This window comes from Mastomys coucha, chromosome X (assembly GCF_008632895.1).
Source record: "Mastomys coucha isolate ucsf_1 chromosome X, UCSF_Mcou_1, whole genome shotgun sequence".
Taxonomy (NCBI): Eukaryota; Metazoa; Chordata; class Mammalia; order Rodentia; family Muridae; genus Mastomys; species Mastomys coucha.
Window position 1 is genome coordinate 153,327,997 of NC_045030.1, and position 14,294 is coordinate 153,342,290.

Here is a 14,294-nt window from a genome sequence, read left to right on the forward strand (position 1 = left end):
TCTCTCTCTTGGTGTGGTGATGGGTGGGTAGGGTGAAGGTGCCTGTGCATGTATGTAGAGGACACAGATCAACACTTTGGGTGTCATTCCTCAGGAACTCTCCACATTCCTCCTCCTCCTCTTCCTCCTTTTCCTCCTCCTCTTCCTCTTTCTCCTCCTCCTTCCTCTCTCTGTCTCTCTTTCTCTCTCTCTTTCCCTCCCTTCCTTCCTTTTTTCCTTCCTTTTTTTTTGAAAGATAAAAAACTGATTAAAATCTCCATGTGTAGACTGGGTAAAGAAATTGTGATTTAGTCATCATGCAATGGAGTTTTATACAGAAGTAATAATGTATCTTAGTCAGGGTTTCTATTCCTGCACAAACATCATGACAAAGAAGCAAGTTGGGGAGGAAAGGGTTTATTCAGCTTACTTCCACATTGCTATTTATCACAAAGGAAGTCAGGACTGGAACTCAAGCAGGTCAGGAGGCAGGAGCTGATGCAGAGGCCGTGGAGGGATGTTCCTTACTGGCTTGCTTCCCCTGGCTCACTCAGCCTGCTCTCTTATAGAACCCAAGACTTCCAGCCCAGGGATGGCACCACCCACAAGGAGCCCTACCCCCCTTGATCACTAATTGAGAAAATGCCCCATAGCTGGATCTTATGGAGGCATTTCCTCAAGGAAGGCTCCTTTCTCTTGATAACTCCAGCCTGTGTCAAGTTTACACACAAAACTAGCCAGTACATAAATGTAAGGACTATACTGAAGCAAATTGGTCAAGTAACATCAAACACTAGAAAGTCAAAGGATGTGTCAAATGTGGTAGTATTAATGGATATAAAGTTCAAAGACATGTGAAACCAAACAATATACTGTATTTATCATAGTCTCTTCAGGTGGCTGGAACCAAATATTATAGCCTGGGTAGCCTACAAGTAACAGATTTATCTCTTGATTCTGAAGGCTGGGTACCAGCATGTTCCATGTCTGATGACAGTCTGCATTTATCCCACTGTCCTCATGGGGTAGAAAGGACAGCTCAACTCTCTGGAGCTTCATAAAAGATGACACTGATTTCATTCATGTGTATTCGGCCCTCATGACCTCATCACCTGCCAAAGGCACCATCTCTAAATGCTGCTACATCTGGTTTGAACACATGAATTTTGTGGGCATACAGGCATTCAGCTTATAGTATGCACATATGGATGCATGCAAGTGGTATATAGATGAGGGAAGTTTTCTGTGGCAGAACAGAGGAATATGTGAGAGGTCTGACAAGTGCTAGAATGCTGAGCACATTAGTTTACTCTGTTACCTTCATTAACAGCTATGTGTAGTCTTTGTACGTCTATTTCATAAGAAGAACCACCACTGAAAACAAATATGTCAGCTAGTTCTAAGTGAGAGTATATTCTCAGCATTTAAAAAAGGGCAACAAACCAGGTGTAGTGTGTCACTTATCTTTAATCCTAGCATATAGGAGGCATAAGCAAGGTCACTTCTGTGAGTTCCAGGCTATCCATCCAGGGCTGTATAGTGAGACCTACCTCTCTCTCTCTCTCTCTCTTTCTCTCTCTCTCTCTCTCTCACACACACACACACACACACACACCTCACAAATGCATACATATATTATGTCTCTTCATTATTTTATTTAAATTCTTACTGTTTTGTTTTATAGTTCATGGGAGGTAATCCTAATTAAATAATTTCCTACTTCTATTTTATGTAAAAAGCTGATGGTAGAAATACAGATTTCCATAATCCTCATTGGTGATCAGCAGCAAGTAGAAGTAAGTAAGTACACAGATCACCTCAGCGCTCTTTCAACTCTTGTCTTTGTTCATCTCAGATGTTGCTATTGTGGACATGAGTGATATCTCCAGACAGCCTTCCCTTTTCTACCATCTTGGGGTCCGAGAGAGTTTCGACATGGCTAATAATGTCATTCTCTACTATGATACTGATGCTGACACTGCTCTGTCATTGAAGGTAAGGAGCATTGTTTACCTTCCTTTGGATACTTAATTTTAGAGAAGCACAATATATCAACTGGATAAGTTGAAATTTAACTTACAGCCTTGGGTGTTAGGAAATGTACTAAAGAATTACTTGTAGACTTTCTTCCTTCCCGGCATACTTGTTAGCTTCCCTAGGTAACTCCAGCCTGTTGTATGAGCATCCTTCCTACCCTGAGCTTTCATAGGCACTCAGCACTTCAGACTGAAGGAAGCAGAGGCAAAATCTGTTAGTTTCCATTGATGCAAACACATGGCTCTGAGTCCTCTCATGGACAGTGTGAACCAAATCAACAAGATTAGTTTTCAATTTGCTTGTAAACAGATGCAGACACCTAACAGTCATCAAAATGTTCAAAAATAGCATAGACATAATAAGTATTGCATTTATTTTCCTCTAAGTTGAAAGAAAAGCTAAATGGAAACCTGTATGATCCTGCACAACTCAATAATTATTGAGAATTTCAAAATTGTGTTTTTTTGAAAACTTTATGTAAGCTTTATTGGATAGCATAGTACTTTAAAAATGTATATATTGATAAAATATAAATTTCCAATGGGAACTATTCTAAACTTCATCTTTTATTAATAGTGAATATCTTAGCCATAACTGAGAAATCATTTAAAAAATCATGTGAAATCATTTTAAAAGTAATGTGTTAATTTGTTTATAGTAGCAGCTCTCAACCTTGACTGGCCTTTAAAATTACCCAAAGAGCTGGTAAATGCCCCAAGGCCCAGGTCACACCCAGATCAATTATATCACAGTCTCTGAGGGTGGGGCCCAGACACTTTTTGTTTTAATCTCCCAAATCTACAACCTGGGATGAGAACCAGTGGTTCTCTAGAGAGCTGGACTTCACAGATATCATTCTTTTTTTTTATTACATGTTTTCTTTATTTACATGTCATGCAACACATACATACAAATACATACATGTCTCCTTTATTTACATGTCATACAATACTATACATACAAATACATACATGTCTCCTTTGCCAGGTTCCCCTCCAAAAAAAAAAAAAAACGAAAAAAGAAAAGAAAAAACAAACCCCTGTTCCCTCCCCTCTCCCCCTGTACACCCTACCCCCTCCTGCTTACTGGTCCTGGCATTCCCCTACACTGGGTCATAGAACCTTCACAGGGCCAAGGGCCTCTCCTCCCATTGATGACCAACTTGGCCATCCTCTGCTACATATGCTGCTGGAGCCATGAGTCCCACCATGTGCACTCTTTCATTGGTGGTTGAGTCCCTGGGAGCTCTGGGGATACTAGGTAGTTCATATTGTTGCTTGTCCCAAGGGGCTACAAACCCTTCAGCTCCTTGGGTCCTTCCTCTAGCTCCTTCAATTGGGACCCTGTGCTCAGTCCAATGGATGGCTGTGAGCCATTTCTGTTTTAGTCGGGTACTGTCAGAGGACAGTACAGTACAGCCTCTCAGGAGACAGCTATATCAGGCTCCTGTCAGCCAGCACTTGCTGGCATCCACAATAGTGTCTAGATTTGATGACTGAATATGGGAAGAATTCCCAGGTGGAGCAGTCTCTGGATTGTCCTTCCTTCAGTGTCTGCTCCATCGTTTGTCTCTACAACTCCTCCATGGGTATTTTGTTCCCCCTTCTAAGAAGGATCGAAGAATCCACACTTTGGTCTTCCTTCTTCTGGAGTTTCTTGTGGTTTGTGGGTTGTATTTTGGGTATTCCGATCTTCTGGGCTAATATCCACTTATCAGAGAATGCATACCATGTGTGTTCTTTTGTGATTGGGTTACCTCATTCAGGATGATATTCTCCAGATCCATCCATTTCCCTAAAAAATATCATAAATTCATTGTTTTTCATATCTGAGTAGTACTCCATTGTATAGATGCACATTTTCTGTATCCATTCCTCTGTTGAGAGACATCTGAGTTGTTTCCAGTTTCTGGCTATTATAAATAAGGCTGCTATGAACATGGTGGAGCATGTGTCCTTACTACATGTTGGAGCATCTTCTGGGTATATGCACAGGAGTAGCATAGCTGGGTCCTCTGGTAGAACTATGTCCAATTTCCGGATGAACCGCCAAACTGATTTCCAGAGTGGTTGTACCAGCTTGCAATTCCACCAGCAATGAAGGAATGGTCCTCTTTCTCCACAACCTTGTCAGCATCTGCTGTCACCTGAGTTTTTTATCCTAGCCATTCTGACTGGTGTAAGGTGGAATCTTATTCTTAAGTGCTCAGCTCTTGCAGCACTAAAAATTATAATTGTGTAACAGTACAATTTGATACCAAAATTGGATGGTTATATTTCTTGAGTTTAATATTAAACCAGATTTTTCTGGTTTCTATAATTACTAGAGATTATTTCCTGAAAGAAGTGCTACTTGTTTCAGATGTGTAAACTATATATAGTAAATTTTACACACAAAACCTTACATAAATGTGTGCTATGTGATTAGAGTTCAGGACAGTATTGTACAGAAACCATTCATGTGATTGAGAAAAGAACTTTGTTTTAACTTAGATTTTTCATTAAAAATTTTAAGCTGGAAAAAAAAAGAGAAAAGAACTTTTGTCAGTATAAGTTATTTATATGAATAGTTTCCAAAGACCTTAAACAAATCTAAGCTATTTAGATCTGTATATATTAATTTGTACTTACTAAATTAGTTGTTCTTAGAAATCTTTAGAAATTATGAATATGAAAATTTATATAATTAATATATTGAGAAATGAAGTTAGAATGTATTTTTCCACTTGTATAATACTTTTCCTCCACTGTATCTTATTAGCAAAACCTTCAGTAAAATCCTATGACCTAGAAAATTTTTAATTTTTTATAGTCGTAGGGGTTGCAAAGTTTTGAATTTTCAATAGAACAAATATATCCTAAAATGGAAATTACTAGCCAGGTATAACTAACACCAAAATCAGTCAGTTGTACTTGTTACTAGATAACAGAAATGTCACAATGTATAATATATGTTTTATAGGGAAGACATTTAATTGTGGATTCTGTTTAAATAAATGTAGGATTTCAGTGTAAAAATGTTACAGTCAAGTGCTATGTAGCTTCATGCTCTGTTAACAAATACTGTTCTCATTATACTTTGAGCATTCCTAGACAGCTCCAGTGGTGTGTCAGGACTACTTTGTGCAATACCATTCTGTGAGAAGGCTGACTATGGCATGGCCTGAAGCTTTCGTATTAGTCCATTCAAGAAATAGTTCCAAATCAAAGCATAGCCCAATGCTTTACTTAGTGTAACTGATGCTTTTCTTCTGGCAAGGGAAGAACCAGGGCATATGTTAAGATCTTACCACAAAGTGAGATCTTAAAATATATATGAATAAGTGTCTAATACATATGGGAACATTCTTATAAGTATAAATCTCCTCCAGTAGTTGTAGAACTAACCAATTATGATCACTTTTCCTTGACATCTGAATTTTACAGTTTGAGTTTCATTCTGTTTGAGGTTTTCAGGTGGGAAATCAAATGATTAACCCTTTAAGATGGGGAGAATACGAGCTTATGAGAATTGACTTTAATATAATATATTCATATATATTATATATTTGTATTAATATAATATATTCATATTTTCCTTTTCTTTTCAGGATATGGTCACTCAAAAAAACATAGTAAGTATTACATCTTAAGATTTATTTTTTATTTATTTTTATATGTAATACTTTTATTTAAAAACGTTTTAGAGAATAAATGAAATGATTCAACTGATTGTTAATCAAATGTACAGTACCTGTCACACAGAGGGTGATTCATAAATATTTTATAAATGGATTTATCTAGAGATTTTTAAGCCATATTTATATAAATTAGTAAAATGCATGACTGATCATATAGGTAGCAAGGGGATTTTCTTTTTAAAATATTTTCATTTACTTTGAGTGTGTATGGCAGGGTGGTAGGGTCATGCACTGTGACATGCATGTTAGAGTCAGTACTCTCTTTCCACCATGTGAGTACCAGGATTGAACTCAGATTATCAAGCTTAGTGGCTGAACCATCTTACCAGCCCACACAGGTTAGTTTCTAAATTGTGCCTGTTGATTTTGACTTGTTTTCTTACAAGTAGAAACCACTTGCCCCACAACTCAATTGGTATTGTGGGACCCACTCAGTCATTTAAGGAGTGGGCAAGAGGTCAGGTCAGGAAAGTATGTGGTACAATTTGGATGTTTCTTTCTGAGTTTAGTCAGTCCTCTTGCAGTCAACAAGTCTTGTTTTTTTTTTGTTTGTTTGTTTGTTTGTTTTTTGTTTTTGTTTTTTGGTAATGGAGGAATGTGAACTTGTATCCCAGTTCTAATCTTCTCTGACACAAATCAAAAGGAAACAGAATGGAATTCTATTCCCTTCTGTTACTACCTGTTTCCTCCTTAATTCCCCAGATTTGCATCAAACAAATTCCTGCACTTGTGTCGTTTTATCACCATGTTGCTTTGAACAGGCTAATGAAACTGTCACTTAAAAACATTTCAACAGATCACCTTCTCAGAAATTGTCCCAAAATTACCCTACACTAAAAAAAAATTTAGCCTGGCACTGGTGGTGCACACCTTTAATTCCAGAGTTCTGGAGGCAGAGGCAGGAAAATCTCTTGAGTTGAGGCCAGTCTGGTTTACAGAGCAAGTTCCAGAATGGCCAAAGCTACCCAGAGAAAACTTGTCTCAAAAAAAAACAAAACAAAGTGTTATTTTATGTATATGGTTGTTTTGCCTGCATGTCTATTTGTGTACCATGCATTGTCCAGGGAGTCCAGAAGAGGACATCAATCCTTCAGAACTGGAATTACACATGGTTGTGAGTTGCTGTGTGGGTGCTGGGAATTGGTCCTTTGAAAAGCAATCACTGCTTTTAACTGATAAGCCATCTCTCTAGCCTTATCTGTTGAAGATATGCCAAGTTGCTTTCCACCACCTTCAGAAATATGTCATTATGGTTTGAGAAACTGTAACCCAGACTCAGGAATAAGCCCTTGGATCAAGGCTTCTTTCCCACCATCCTTTCTAGAAGGGAAGGCTTTGGTGTCATTTTTCCTATTCTACTTGGAGTTCCTCCCCAGGTGTTGTAGAAAGGCCCAGAGAATGAAGTTCTCAGCAAGGCACCCTCTTTAGGAGAGTGGGAGTTTTATGTGACTACCTCTTCAAAGAGTCCCACTGAGCAGCTGAGATACTCAGGACTCCCACAGAATTCCCCACATGAGATGAACCTTCCTTCCACACCCAAGGATGACATTTTAGAAACAAAGTGATTACCATTGGAAAATGGATTTGTAAGCATGTATTTTTAGAAAATAAGACATGAGAATGGTTTGGAGTTCCTCTTTAGAAAAGAAATAGGAATACATGTGCCTTTCTGTTATATCCTCCTAATCACTCAGGAAGTCTCTTAACATTTGTAGTAATTCTAACTATAGCTTAGCCTTATTCTTCCAATGTGGTTTGCTTGTTTGGGAATGACATATTCTAGAGGATTTGGCAACAGCTACTTCTGCTACGGTTGGCATTTCATTAGAATTCAGTGCCCAGAATTCTAATGATTGAGAAGATGTAAAGTATCAGAGCATTCAGAAGAATTAAGAAAATTACTTAATTTTCAATCAAGATAACTTGAAGGAAACAAAATAGCATCAAGAAGGAAGGATTGGAGGGAAATAAATGTGGGAGTGCTTGTATCTATGTTCATCGTTCCATATTATCCTCTTTCTGGTGATAAAAGAGAGTTAATTTTTCCACTCCAGATGGGATAGAACTAAGGCAAAATGGAATGGTTTACATCAGCAGAGTGGACGGCTTGCAGCTAATGGTGATTAAACATTAAAACAGAATGACAAAGTAAATTGGTTGAATTTTAAGAAGGGTTTGCTCAGTTATCTTCTGTCTGTGAATCGGGTACTGCAATCATCTGATGGCAGAGGTTACAAGAGAGAGACTGATAAAATTGTTGGTATGTGATCATTTTGGAAAGATTAAACATACATGCACTCCTCCTCCACTACTACCGTAGTCATAAGTGCTGCAGTGTAAAGCTCTATAAATCAAGTACAGACTAAATGCCAGACTATGAGCATGCAGACATGTTGTCATGTTGAAAATAATGTGTATATAAGTAAAAATCAAGCTGTTTTGAGGTCTTCAGGGAGAGATTTGTTGCTTCTAGAATTATGTCTGAAAATGTATTACTTTCAAGTTCATATGAAAGACATAGGCACATTTGTCTTCATTTTTAGGGGCAATGCTTGGTAGGAATTTGAGACGATAAGCCCATTCCTAGTCTTCAGACTAGTCATCCTCAACTGTTCTTTGGGACAACTTGCTCTTTGGGACAATTTGTGTTCACCCCCTTATTGGATAATGCTTGTATTCTTATGCCTTTGGTTTTCTTTTTATACTTTACTTAGATATAATGTACAGAGCATAAATCCACTTGTTCTAAGCACCACTGTCTGTCTTAGTGATTTATAATAAATTATAGAGTTGTTCAACCATTGCACTGATCCAATATTGGAATATTTATATCACTCCCCAAGCTACCCACTTGCAGACAATTCCTTTTCTTTCCTTCAGCCTCAAGAAACTGCTAATCTCTACATATCTTATAGATTTGCCTTTTCATATAGATGGACCGTACATTATGTTTTCTTTTGTACCTTTCTTCCACTTAGCATGATTATGTAAAAATTCATCTATGGTATAACTACATTCACAGTTTAATTTTTTTTGTTGATGATAGCATTCCACTATGTGGATATTTCACATCTTTCTCTATATTCCTCAGTAATAGACACTTATGTTGTTTCTGCTTTTTGGCTTTGAACAATATACTACTGTGAATATTCAAGTGCAAGTGTTTATGTAGACATGTATTCATTTAATTTCTGCCAGCTTCCCTGGGAGGTCTGAGTTTGGAGGGGCTTTCCTGTGCTCTCCTCGGTTGTCATGAGATGCCCCGGTTTTAACACTTTTGTATTCTTGCACCCCTGGAAGGAGTGTAACCTTGGGTGAGGTATATTTTGTCACTGACAAAAGTTCCAGAAGGATCGGACAGCACAGCTGGTCTGCTGAAGAGCTCTCAGCTGGTGGGAGTCTGGATAATGCACCTGGGCGTGCACTGCATCATAAGCATTAAATTGGAGAAAAAAAACAGAAGTACAGAAATCATATGTACCTGAAGAGTAAGGAATGCATTCCTCAGGCTAATAAGCACAGAAATATATTTTTGTCAGTTGAATTTAGGGTTTATTACCCAAAAACTACATAACTTTAACAGAGCGGAAAGGCACTACACTGTCTATATTTCAGGAGAATTATTTGGTGGTATGTTCCATTTTATGATTATAGAAGAAATTATTGAAAGAACACTAGACCTTATTTTCACTTGGTATGTCCTAATGTTAGAGTTTAAGCTGTTTGTATAAAAAAGAGTTAAATTTCCAAGCTAGGATCACATTATTAAAAAGTACCATTTTATTAAAAACTAATCTGGTTCTTGACATTTGGACTAGGTGATTATTATTATTATTATTATTATTTTGGAAAGTAAGATTTTAGAGAAATACATTGTTCCTGTTTAAGTGGTTATCTTTATAATCCCAGTGAATTAAAAATTCTTTGAGAAACAATATTGGGAGCATTGTTTTACATTCTGGATATCTTCTCCAAATATAAGCTCATGTTCAATTTCTCCTAGTTTTGCCCTCCTCACTTTTAAAGTTTGCCATGGCTTTGGAGTCAAAATTATCAGACATGAGATCTTAGTCTCTTTTCCTTTTACTATGATAAAATACTCTTGACAAAAACAACTTAAGAGAGAAAGGGTGTGTTTTGGCCCACAGTTTGAGGGTGCAGTCTGTTATTGCAGGAAAGAAGCTGGCCACATTGCATCCACAGTCAGGAAGGAAAGAGAGACATACTAACACTACCATTCAGCTCCCTTTGTCCATTTATGCAGTCTAGGCACCCATCCAAAACATGTTACCCAAGGTGAGCAGGTCTTCTCACCTCAGTGCAATCAAGATAATTCCCCCAGCAGGCTATCTCCCAGGATATTCTTCTAGATTCTACGAAGTTGACAACAAGGTAAGCTTAATATATAGTGTTTGAGGGACACTTTGGTGAAAAAAAAAAGTTAAATTGATCTTTTCTTTTCCATGTCCTTTGGTCTATCTAAGTTCAAGTAAAGATTTCTACTCGTTTTAGTGAAGGTTCAATTTCAAGCAAGGCTAAAACCCACAGATAGATGGAGAATGAGTAACTTTATTTTCTACATAGTGATGGTCAGTTTTAATTGTCAACATGATGCAATATAGAACCCCCTGGGAAGAGTGATTCTAATCTCAGGGATTGTCTTGAGCAAGTTGGCCTGTGGGAGCATGTCATAATTATGTTAATTAGTATGAAACAACTCAACTCAAATGGGGAGGGCACTATTCCCTGTGCTTTGACCCTGAATTATTTTAGAGGAGAAACAGCTGAGTAGTAGGCATGCTAGCACATATATATATGTGTGTGTATATATATATGTATGTGTGTATATATATGTATGTCCCATACAAACTCTGACTTCTGAATATTGGATTTCTCTATCTTCTGTCATTTCTACCTCACCTTCAATCTCTGTTAGAGCCTTTTTGACTCATTTCTTTGATCTTGTTTTTCTTATATGTAGGGGTAGTTGGGAAGTACAAACCATAAAACTTGTCTCTTTACCTCTTAAATATCACAAGACCAATGTCAGAACTACATAATTGGTATCATGTTGTACCTACTAAGTGAATACGTCTTTGGATCCAAGACAGTAGTGTTACTTCTTTAAGGTATAATTTACAAACCATAACATTTATCATCACTCACCTGTTTGTTTAGGACATCTTATTTAGATTTATTTAAAGATTTTCAGAATTATGCTGAAGTGACAGTTTCCAGAATTCTTGTAAAGGAGAGAAAAGGCCTGGGATTTGTTTGGCTCTGTAGTTATCTGGGAGTCAGTTGGTTAGCCTTGCTGGGTTTAGGTTTTCTCATCTATAAAATAATTAATTAATTTTGTGACTTCTGAGCTTTGTGCTAGATCTAAAATAAAATAGAGTTTCATTTACCTTGGAGTGGCACAATTTCACAATTATCCTATTGAAGTTCTTTATATCTTAAATGCATTTGATCCTCTTTTGACCATACACAAGAAGAGTAAAATTATAGAATACCCTTTGTGTTGATCTTGAAAAAAAATAAGACCAGCTTGCATTTTCCTAGACAAACAATTGTATTCACTTCAATGTTTTCTAAATGGATAGACAACAATATTTATGAAACTTAAATAAACCTTGTAATTATTTTTGGATTGTTATCAACTTGAACTTTCTTTCTCAGTAGACTGACCATGTCATATAGGGTCACATTAAATATTTTTTGTTTGTTTGTTTTGAGACAGGGTTTCTCTGTGTAGCCCTGGCTGTTTTGGAACTCACTCTGTAGACCAGGCTGGCCTGCCTCTGCCTCCCAAGTGCTGGGATTAATGGCATATGCTACCACTGCCTGGCAATAATTTCTAAAAAGTATTCCAACATATTCCTTAATTTGCTAAATCTTCTCAGTCAGACTTGTGGATTTTTTCCACTTGCATTTTAAGATATGAGTCTCTGAAGTCTTATATTCTGTTGGAATTCATCTGCAAGTACTCAGAATGCAGTTTATTTTGAATTTACTAGACCACTGTTTATCTGCCCCTAAAGAGCTTTCCCTTCTTCTGACTTGAAAAAATAGTTGTGTTAGTATGAAATTTTTTTCTAGAAGGTAAAGTATAAAAGTCATTCATTATAAAGTTAACTTGTACATATTGTATTTGCTCTAAGGAATTCATTCATAAACTCTGTGTTGCTGACAACTAGTTTTGCTACCTGCTGCTAGTTGTAAATAAAAGTAGGTGCTGGTATAATGGGAGCCATTGGTTTGTGCCTTAGTTAGGGTTTTACTGCTGTGATGAGACACCATGACCAAGATAACTCTTATGAAGAACAACATTTAATTGGGGCTGGCTTACAGTTTCAGAGGTTCAGTCCATTATCATTATGGTGGGAAGCATTACATCATGCAGACAGACATGGTGCTAGAGAAACAGAAAGTTCTACATCTTTATCCGCAGGCAGTAAAGGGAAACTGTGCACCACACAGGGTGTAGCTTGAGCATAGAAGACCTCAAAACCTACCCCTACCATGATACACTTCTTCCAGTAAGGCTACACCTACCTCCTAATAGTGCCACTTTATGGGCCAAGCATTCAAACACGAGTCTTATGGAGGCTGTACCTATTCAAACCACAAGTTTGTGTTTCTATTTTAGTCTTGGGCCAGTGGCCACTTTGCCTGAAGCATTTGTAGCAGAAACAGCTGAGGAGCAATCCTTGCAGCCCTTGGTTAGTCATAATTGAATACAGTGGACATGATAGTTAGCTTTAATTGTGAACTTGGGCCTGCAAAATTGGCTCATCAGGTAAAGGCACTTGGTACCAAGTTCAATCCCTAGAATCCACATAGTAGAAGGAAAGAACCTACTATAGCATGTGGTGTTCTGACCACCACACATGCTATGGCACAATGAAGTCCCTCTATATACACACTACAATATATTCTGAATTTAACACAACCTAAAATCAACTGTGGAAGAGTCTCAATGAACAATTCTCTGGCTTGTGTTAGCCTGTGGACATTTCCTGTAAGAGATTATTCTTAGTTTGGCTGATTGAGATGGGACAGTCTACCCTGAATGCAGATAGTACCCCATTTCATGGGCAGGATCCTGGATTATAAGGGAGCTAAGCGCTAAGCGTATACATGTAAATGCTACTCTGCTCTTTACTGTGGATATGACCAGCTGCTTTAAGTTCCTGCCTTGACTTCCCTGCAATGATAGACTGTAACCTGGAATTGTAATCTGAACAAACCCCTTCTCCCTTAAAGTTGCTTTTTCTTAGGATATTTTATCACCACAACAGAAATGAAACTTAAAAAGGGGGTGGGGGATAACTGAGTAGAACCTCCCAACATATTCTGCTTTCTGGGGGCTCTCTTGAAGAATCCAGGCAACTGCTTCCAAATGAGTTGTACCCCTCAATCATAGAAAACTTGATCTGTGAATCCCAGGGCCACAGCTAAGACATTCTGTGTGATGTGTTTATAAATAGTTATGGGTGGTAGTTCTAAGTCCACAAGGAATAATAATATACCCCGCTGTTTCAGGCTGCAGGAGTCTGTAACCCTTGGATTTTACAAATATATTTTAATATTCTTAGACACAAAGGCTTATAAAGAAAACCAATTATGTTGAATTACAGTCAAGTTAATTTAAAAAGGTATACATAGTAATCTCCAAGCTATTTTACTAATTTATTAAATACAATTAAATGACAGATCGAGAACAGTCATAATTTTGTAATAACAACAGGCATAAATGTTATTTTTGAGATCTCTATAGGCACCATGATAGGTAAAAATCCATTTCTTTTTTTAAAGATTTATTTTTTTCACTTATTTTTTTATGTGTATGAATACACTGTAGCTGTACAGATGGCCATGAGCTATCATGTGTGTGGTTTCTGGGAATTGAACTCAGGACCTCTGCCAGCCCTGCTCACTCTGGCCCTGTTCGCTCCTGCCCCGTTTGCTCCAGTGTAATTCACTGTAGCTGTCTTCAGACAGTACCAGAAGAGGGTGTCAGATCTCATTATGGGTGGTTATGAGCCACCATGTGGTTGCTGGGATCCGAACTCATGACCTTCGGAAGAACAGTCAGTGCTCTTAACCGATGAGCCATCTCGCCAGCCTAAAATCCATTATTTCTATTAGTGACAAAGCCTTTGGTTTTGCTAATACTACTAAAGCAATTTTACCTACATTCCTAATGATGTGTTACATTTCAGTTGAAGGCACATGATAAGAAAGATGAAATTTGTCTCATTCATGTTTGAAGAACTTCAAGAATTAATGGGTCCCCTGGTTCAAAACTCCTAGTCAAGCTTAGAGCCATTATGATTTTCTAATGCCCACAAAGCATGCCACAAAATGCCCATATTATTACTACCTCCTACCCATTGAAGTTGACACTATTATTGTCCCCTTTTAAAAAACAAATCAAAATAAGTTTCCAATAGGTAAGTACACTTTCTAGGATCATCCATCTATATTGGTTAGAGCTTTACTTAATCCTTGGCCTTTTGAAGTTTTCCGTATTTGCAAAGCAGGGAGACTGCCTTTTTCCAGTATTAATGTGTTTCTTATTCACCTGACTTCAGAA

The 14,294-nt window shown here is 37.5% G+C and overlaps 1 protein-coding gene across 1 annotated transcript in view; it reads left to right on the plus strand.

The window, feature by feature from the left end:
- Positions 1 to 14,294, plus strand: part of Map3k15 (mitogen-activated protein kinase kinase kinase 15) — a 135,287-nt gene that overhangs the window by 16,233 nt on the left and 104,760 nt on the right. Inside the window, exons 2-3 of the mRNA XM_031383342.1 lie at positions 1,835 to 1,974; positions 5,606 to 5,629. Coding sequence (XP_031239202.1) covers positions 1,835 to 1,974; positions 5,606 to 5,629 — 164 coding nt within the window. The remainder of the gene's footprint in view (positions 1 to 1,834; positions 1,975 to 5,605; positions 5,630 to 14,294) is intronic.